The 8,705-nt window shown below is 43.0% G+C and overlaps 1 protein-coding gene across 1 annotated transcript; it reads right to left on the bottom strand.

Annotated features, from left to right (window-relative positions):
- Positions 1 to 296: 296 nt before the first annotated feature.
- RPS7 (ribosomal protein S7) lies at positions 297 to 6,789 on the bottom strand (the record flags this gene model as incomplete). The annotated part of the gene is made up of 6 exons (XM_079550546.1): positions 297 to 407; positions 985 to 1,135; positions 2,878 to 2,942; positions 4,593 to 4,736; positions 6,221 to 6,292; positions 6,715 to 6,789. 6 exons carry the CDS (start codon positions 6,787 to 6,789, stop codon positions 330 to 332), a joined length of 585 nt encoding a protein of 194 aa, XP_079406672.1. The 3' UTR covers positions 297 to 329.
- Between the last annotated feature and the right edge of the window lie 1,916 nt (positions 6,790 to 8,705).

The following is an 8,705-nucleotide window of genomic DNA, read 5'->3' as shown; positions in this document are numbered from 1 at the left end:
GACAATTCAGGAGTACAACTACTCTAAGGTAAGTCTTCACATTCTCTCCAAAAAAGCAATAATTGACATTTTTCATTGCTTTTCTAAACTGATTCTCTGTGCAGACTAGACTCTCTCCTCCACAGCAGTGCTTTGACAGTGTCAAGAATAACCTAAGAAGGCCATGGGAAAACGCTGGCAACTTAGTACTTTGGTACACAATTCCATTCATGCAGAAAGTAGAGAAGTCCCATGAACCAGTTAATTCCCACCTAGGTTCATGGAACTGGAACTTCAAATGAGATTACTCCGTTATATGAATAGTTGTTTATTCAGCCATCTTTTGTACTTTACAGCTGGAATTCTGGAAACTCAAACACCACATCTTTGCCTGTGAGCTTCTTGTAGACACCAGAAAATGTTTCCACCTGTGAAGACAGACAATCTTGTTTATATACACTGCATAGAAAGATAAAAATCAATGTTAACAGTTTAGATACATTTTTTCCCCACTGTACCATCACAGTGAAGTGAATTCACAGGCTGATTATTTTCTCTCTATTTCTATTTTCAGATGAAGGTTATTGAGCATTTGCACAGAAGACAAAATTCTATATAAATATTTATAATCTCCTTGATTTGGAAGCAATGGAGATCCATACAGTTAAGTTACCCTAAATGTGTTCCCACAGAAAAACAAAAAAATGAAAATAAAAAAGCAAAGTGACTGGGAGCTTCAGGTTGTACAAAACAAATCTAAGATCAAAACTGGATTCTCCACTGAAACAAGTCTCCTCATGAGGAAACCAATACAGCTACTTTGCAATCAGGTTTTGGCAAGCTGAGCTAGAACTTCAGTTGAAAACCATCTTGCCAAATCTGTAGCATCTTATTCTAGTGCCAAACACAAACTCTCCATTGCCACTATCCCTATAGCAGCCATTTGCTTTAAGTTAACCAAATCAGAATGCCACCCCATCTGCACAGCGATGTAAATTTGTTTACCTTGTGTTCAACATTATTCTGTTGTGCTTTGTCCAAATGGACTTTTATGAGTCTGCTGCCATCCAGTTTTACACGGATTCTCTTGCCCACAATTTCACTTGGGAAGACCAGATCTTCAAGAATGGCGTCGTGCACTGCAGTAAGCGTACGGCTGAAATGCCACATTTGTATCATTAAAATATGTCCTCTGGCCAAATTACCTTGTCTGCTAAATTTTCTAGTCAGACAAGGCTTCAACCTCCCTTACTATGCCTCCCCTGAAAATTCAATGAAGTGCTTTTTTGTTTGTTTGGTAAATACTGCAATGGTGACAATTCCACCTCTTCACAGGTCGTAGGAAAAAATAAAAGCTAAACTTCTGCAGGCCGTGTAGATCTTAACAAGAGCATGAGGACAAAAGTAAGTAGACGGGTTTTTGACCTATGAGATCGTATATTGCTCTGTCAAACAACACTGAAGCAGTCTAACTCTACACATTTAAGGAATATTTTCTGTACTTCGGAACTAAGTTGTCCCATCTGCAATTTTGCCAGACAATCACCAGAAGAGTTTAAGTGTGCAAGTATATAAACTACACAGAATACATTCATAAGAGAGACAGTTTTGAAAACACTGCTTTCTCCATCTTCCTAAAGCCAAATGGTCTACAGCATATTACGGGAAAAGTCTAGTTGGCGAGCTTAGCCCTTGCTCACAAAATACGGACTACACTTGCGTTCTTGCCCTTGAACTGTCTGAAAGTGAGGGAAAAATCAGAAAAATAAATCCAGGTCATTTTGGTTATGAGTAGACAACTAATAAAATTACAAGCTTTCCTATCTGTGGTTTCAAGGCAATATCGCTAACAGCAAAGACTATATCTGCAACTGCATTTCAAGCTTCCAAAAATTAGCATAGATATGAGAAGACATACATCCATCAAGTTTCTGTAATTTGTAATACACATATCATATAGTTTTACTACCCTATTAGTCTGACCCAGCATCAGGCTACAAAAGGACAGCCTCTGCACACTCTCTTTCCCTCTTGCTAAGTACAGCAGTATGCTGACTGGGTACACAGATAGAACTTCTCTAGCAATGGTGCAACACAAGTTGTAACAGAGGCAAAGTCTTGCAAGGATGGGACTGCATGTAGGTAAGTTAATATGAAATGGCAACTTTAAAATCTTTGCCTGAAAATCTCAAAACACAATTTAGGCAGGACACAAGCATAACACCTGAAACTGAAAGAAGACTGAAAGAAGTTACAGGATCATGCTACCCGGGCTACACGCTGGCAAAGTAAGATTCAAAACAGCACAGACAAGACACTGACACACTAGCATTGTGTATCTAGCAGTACCTCAAGGAGACCAAACAAGCAGAGACGCCCTTTAACATGTCACTATACTACTGCTGTTGAACTCACATCCAGGGAGAATTACTTGCACCCCGCCACTCACTGCATCTCTTCAGCATGACAGCCCTGCCTTCTGTACAGTCTACCATGCAATGCAACTCTTCATACAATTTTAAAAAAATCATAAAAATTCTTGTCAGCGTGCTGTGCTAACAGAAGCAGCTGGACAGGTCACTTAAGTCACTTTCTGAAGCCACTTCTGCTAGCTACAAACTAGCTAGAGTTTTATCGAGAAATACACATGCATTTCTTAGAAAAAAACTTCAAATACACTTCCCAAAGACTGCCTATTCACTGTACCCTAGTAGTAGTAGAAATACTACTTCAGCACTATTAAGCAGTAAGAAAAAGGATGAGACCACCCAATCATTGAAGTCATTTCTCAAAAAAAAAAAAAAAAAAAAAAAAGAATAAATTCAATTGGATGTTACTTGAATGAACTACCAAGTTCTGATTAAAGGCTGATATTCTGCATTCATCTAATTTACTTACCTCCTGGGACGTTTTTGCTTGTTTTTTGTGCGGCTTTTTCTCGTTGGCTTGGGCAGAATCCTTCTCTGTTAAAAAAAATAAATAAAGAATAATAACAATAAAGGATGCAACTTCATAGTATGCAGCATTCACACTACCATGCTTGTACAAACATGTTTGTTTTTAAATACAAGAAACAGATGCACAAATCACCAAAAAAAATGGACACTTAGGTATGCCCAAAGCTACACTTAGTAATTGTTAGAAATTGTTATTGCTTGCTGAAATACTGGTATTACTTTATTTCTCATCAATAAGTGAGAAATTGTTTTAGTGCTCTGAAATAAAAGATTCATATTTCATTATCCCCACCTTCCACGAATACAGCAAGGGTAGCTTACTACAAAACACTAGTAATCTAAACTTGCTGCACCCTACACTAAGGCACCTGCCTCAGCTGGGGGACTGGACTAGATGATTTCTAGAAATTCCTTCCAATGCCTATGATTCTGTGATTCTATTTTTTACTCAGGGAATAGAAACCGAGGTTTCTCCTGGATTGAGGTTACTCCTCCTGCTTCCAACTAAATGCTACCGAAATCCCACATAAACATAGAAGACACCTTAGACAGAAGCACCAGTATGAATTATGAGATATATTATATAGTCCCCTGATTTAAAAGTATTCTGATCCCAAGAGCAGAACCTACAGATATTTATAACAGCTTAGGTTAGGGAAGTAGAAAATAACTTTTACTATCTTCAAAATATCAAGAGTAGATATTTTAAACCCTGAGGTTTCAGATGCACTTGAAGACACTTGCAGTATTTTCCACCAACACAGTACAGCTTCTTCATGACTGTATTTATGGGGTGGTACTATCATCCATACTGTTGTGTCATGTTCAAAATCAGTTCCCTTTCAGCAGAATTGCACGCTGCCTTTTAAAATATGGATTGCTATGATGACAGCGAACCAGAAGCACTCTTAACAGAAAAAGTCATCTTGCAAACAAAGATCCTGGACAAGGTAATCTGGCTGTCTTAAAGTTACATTACAAAGAATTTTTGCCAAAGAAGTGAAGCCTAAAAGGTAGTTAATTGCCCACCCTGCAGACAGGTTTCTAAGTCTGTTTTCCCCTCAGTACTCCCCACAGATCCATCCATAACGTTTTGTGGCATAGCTTCTTCCATAAATTCAGAACTGTGATTAAGTCACTTGATTCACGTCTTCTTTCCCTCTCATCAACCTGAATGTGAAGTGCTTAGATTATGTAAACGTAAGGTTATCCTTAGTATTAGCAATATTTTCATGCTTTGCTTCTCAAACTTCTAAAGGAGTAGAAGGGGCCAGAACAAGGAAGTTAGGTCATCTTCCTCAAAGAAAACTTTGCATTTCACAAAAAAAGTTTACATGGCCTGGCTGTTAGCAGTAATCATTTCAGTTTACATTCACAGAGGAACTACACTACATTTCCTGCTGGTACAAAAAAATACACACTGTATTGCTGTTATCTTGAATGGACAAAACAAGCAGGGTAGTGGAACATTACAAGAGATTATACAGAGACACTCCGGAATCTCAGTTTCTGGATGTTTTCAAGACTCCACTAGACAAAACCAGGGCTGACCTGACCTAACACTGGTAACAGTCCTGCTTCGTGCAGGAGACTGAACTACATCACCTCTAAGGACCCCTCCAAATTAACACTCCCGTGCCTTCCAAGTGTTTTTACCTGAGCAATGAACACCACGTGCTTTCCACTGAATTTCTTCTCCAGCTCTCGAACTAGCCGCACTTGAATCTTCTGGAAAGATTTCAGCTGAGGAACTGGTACGAAGATAATGATGGCTTTCCTGCCACCACCTACTTCAATTTCCTGAAACAGAAGCAGAAACTAAACATCATCTAGGGATTGAGAAGAAACATTCACTTCGATCATGAATACCCTGAATGCAGACATTTGATAATCTTGCTTATAACTTTCTAAGAAAAGAGCACCAGGAGGTACCTATTTTAATACATTTAAGAGCAAGAATTAAACAGAGAAAACCTCTGTCAGAACACTTGAAAGAATATGCATTACAGCAAAACAAGATGAGACTCATAAGTGAGAATCTTAACTATACTGCTTACCATCACATCTGAAATGTTACTCACATGCTGATACCAAGTTTCAAGATTTGCTTCTAAAGCAGGCAAAGATTACAGCAATAACTGTTGGCTTTTGAGTAACTATTTCATGGCAGTCACCTTCTATCCACTATTTGCCAAGGCTTGCACTTGGCACTATTCAACTCACTACTCAAAACGCTTCCTCTTCACCTCCAATAAACAGGCTTGCATCATATCTACACAGATTATTATTCTTGTTATTTTCTTCAGCAGTTGTCCAAAAGGTAAGGAAATTGTAGAAGTTTACAAGGCATGAGCCTAACCACAGGGACACACACATGCTCATTCTCCAACAGAGTAGAAAGCTGAGTTGTGTTTCACCAGCTATGCTCCCACATAAGCTAATTCAGATCCCACAGATTGTCTCCATAAGTAAGACCATGTAGCTAGAATAAGCTCGGTAAATTAAAACACTGTTCAAAAACTCACTACAGACAGTACAAACCACTGTACTTCAGCAGCAGAACAGCTCTTCTGATGGCCCCTTCAAGGAAGTGAACGCATATACCAAGCTGACCCCTGCATTCTCACCCTCTCAACTATGATCTTTCTGCCTTTGTACCTACATATGTCAGTGGGCTTGGGCAAGAACAAAAAAGCAGCCTGCCTAACTACAGCAATACAGCAATCAGCTTCAGAAGTCCCATCCAGTCTCCTTGCCTGACAAATTCTATAGATTTTCTTCCTACTCTTAGGATTCAGTTGGCTCTACAAACTAAACCTTAAAACCTACCCACATCATCAAGTCAGTCTACTACACTGATCCACCTCTGATTTACTGTTTGTTGTCTAAAGCAGCATTTACCAGAACTGTTACTGTTTATGCTCCCGACCAACATGAGATATGTCAAACATACCTACTAAGCAGATATCCACACAAAAAAGCCAGTTTAGATCTCAAGTCCAGGTTGCAGAGATACAACATAAAATTACTTAGTCTAAACACGCTTACTTAAAACATCAAACTGTCATTCATGTTCTAGTGACTTCTCAAACTCCTAAACAAGAAGCTATTTATAATAGATCCTCTGTGTAAATAGCAAATATGTGAAATACACTACAAGAGCACACAGTACAACAACCATAGGCCACATACAACAAAAAGCACCATTCAACAAGCACGATAACATCAGTAAAAATTAACACAGACAGCAAGCCAAGATTCTTTGCCAAGAACACCTGGCCTACCTTAGCTGCTGTGATGTTCAACTCTCGCAGCTGAGCCTTTAAGTCAGAGTTCATCTCCAACTCCAGGAGAGCCTAGAAAAAACAAAGTTGCAGAAAAATCCAATCAGTTCAGTTCATAAATAATCCTCGAGAATAAAGTGTGTCCACAGTGACATAGAGGAACTGTATATATTTTCTAAATCAAACATTCTTTCACTACAGGCCATGCTGACAGATGCAAAAAAACTCAACTGGTGGGAAACATTATCTAGTGATGGCAACCCTACCAATGGCAGGGGGTGGAACTGGGTGGGCTTTAAGGTCCCCTTCAACCTAAGCCATTCTACAGTATCCCATGGTTTCAGGAACACAAGGCAGACTACCAGTCAGGGCAGTAAGAGAAGAAATGCATTTAGACAGCATCAGCATTCAAGCTGAAGTTTTAGAAAGCTGTCAAAGCACCAACTCAACCATCTGCACTGGGTTACTGAACAACAGAAGGAAAATGCACATACCTGGGATATACCAGACTCGAACTCATCTGGCTTTTCACCATTAGGCTTCACAATCTTTGCACTTGAGCTGAACATGGCCTTTCTGCAATGCAAAAGAACGTCTCAATTGCCACTGGGAACGTATCCTCTGCTACAAGTACAGTAACGTACTGGACCTCAGTCACACGCTTTAAAATGAAACCAAGGACAACCTCAGAGACCACACAAATCCCGCACAACACTCCAGGGTAAGCTGACCGCCGCAAGGCCAAAACCGGACGGGTAAGAAGGGACCGGCCCACCACGGCACCTCGCGCGTGCTCTACGCTCCAGCAAGGTCCCAGCAGCGGGCCGGCCGCTTACGGAGTCCACGTGCCGCCGAGCAAGGCGTCCTGCCCGGCACCGAGAATCCGCACCTCGGCCCAGCCCCCCGCCCCAGCCCTGCGGCCTGCCACTCCACCGCCGCGGCCTCCTTCAGGGCGCGACCAGGGGAAGGGAGGCGGAGAACCCCGCCAAATCCCTTCCCCCAGATCCGGGAGCCCCGCGATCATCGGGCCTCAAGCAGGCGGTAATCGGAAACATCCTCCTCCGACGGAGCCCCTAGACGCGCCACTCGGCAGCCGGCGCCGTATTGCCGCGGCGGAAGGGTAAAAAGAACCGCCGGCACCCAGGCCCGAGAGAGGCCCGAGCACCTACCTCGCTCAGCGCCGGCCTAGGAAGAGGGAGAGCTCTCGCGAGAGCGTCTCAGATCGCGGCCCGGGAAAGCGTTCGCCCCGCCCACCGCAGGCTGAAGCCGAAGCAGGAAGTAGGGCAGAGCGGATCGTTTCGCTCTTTGCGGAGCCTGGGTGGTTTCCGGCACCATGACGCCGCAGAGGGCTCTCCAAGTACTGGCATGGCGCCCACGGATGTGCTCATCACCAGCTGCTGGACAGAGAGGAGGTGAAGGAGCGTTGGTACCGCGCGTGCGCGGCAGTGGAGGCGGCTGGGGGACTTGCGCTCTGCGGTAGCTGCATAGGAGGCAGGTCTTTCCCGCTTGTCTCCTAGGGTTTCTCCATGTTGAAAGCTCGGAAGAAAAGGAAGGAAAGCCTCTTCCGCTCTGTCTTTTCCCCCTTCTCCCGTGATAACAGAATCATAGAATGGCGCGGGTTGGAAGGATCATGAATCATGAATCTCCAACCCCTCTGCCACATGCAGGGCCACCAACCTCCACATTTAATACTAGACCAGGCAGCCCAGGGCCCCATCCAGTCTGGCCTTGAACACCTCCAGGGATGGGGCATCCACAACCTAAGTGATGTTCAGCCTTCAGCCGAGAGAGGATATCCTTGCTGGGTCTCTCCCAAGCATAGGAATAACGTGTGAGTTGTCTGCTGTGTTCTGAAGTGCTAGCTCAGGATATGAGTCCTGGGTTATATATTCTCTCATCTCTGAAAGCACTTTTATATATCATATTAACACAAAGGCAGCACTATTACGTTTCAGTTGCAGGTTGCTAAAAACAGAACGGCAGAATACCCTGAGACACGCATCACTGAGTCCACCTCCTGTCTCCACAAAGGACCACCAAAAATTCTAACCCTGTGTCTGAAAGCGGTGCCTAAATGCTCTTTAAACAGGCTCGGGGCTGTGCCCACTGCCCCCAGGAGCCTGTTCCATGTACATCATCCTCTCTGGTGATGAACCCTTTCCTAACACCCAGCTTGACCTTCCCGTGGTATCAGCTGGCTTTTCTCCCCACAACAGCAAACAGCATCTCTGTGGTCTTCCCATGTCACCTGACTTTGCTTCCTGTGGGCATACACATTCTTTTCCTACCTAAGCTCCAGAACAAGATTCCTCCTCAGCCACGCCAGCCTTTTGGACCACCTGCACGAGCTCTGATTTTTTGAAATTGCCTGCTATTATGCTTTTAACAGGTATTACTTAAAAAAATGACCATCACTCCTGAATCCCAATGCCTTTAAAAGCAGTTTCTCCGGGGACCTTTCTAACTAGTTCCCTGAGCAGCCTGA

The sequence above is a fragment of the Tetrao urogallus genome, assembly GCF_951394365.1.
Source record: "Tetrao urogallus genome assembly, chromosome: 2".
Taxonomy (NCBI): domain Eukaryota; kingdom Metazoa; phylum Chordata; class Aves; order Galliformes; family Phasianidae; genus Tetrao; species Tetrao urogallus.
Note: the sequence above shows the minus strand (reverse complement) of the source record. Positions and strands in the feature narration are given on the sequence as shown.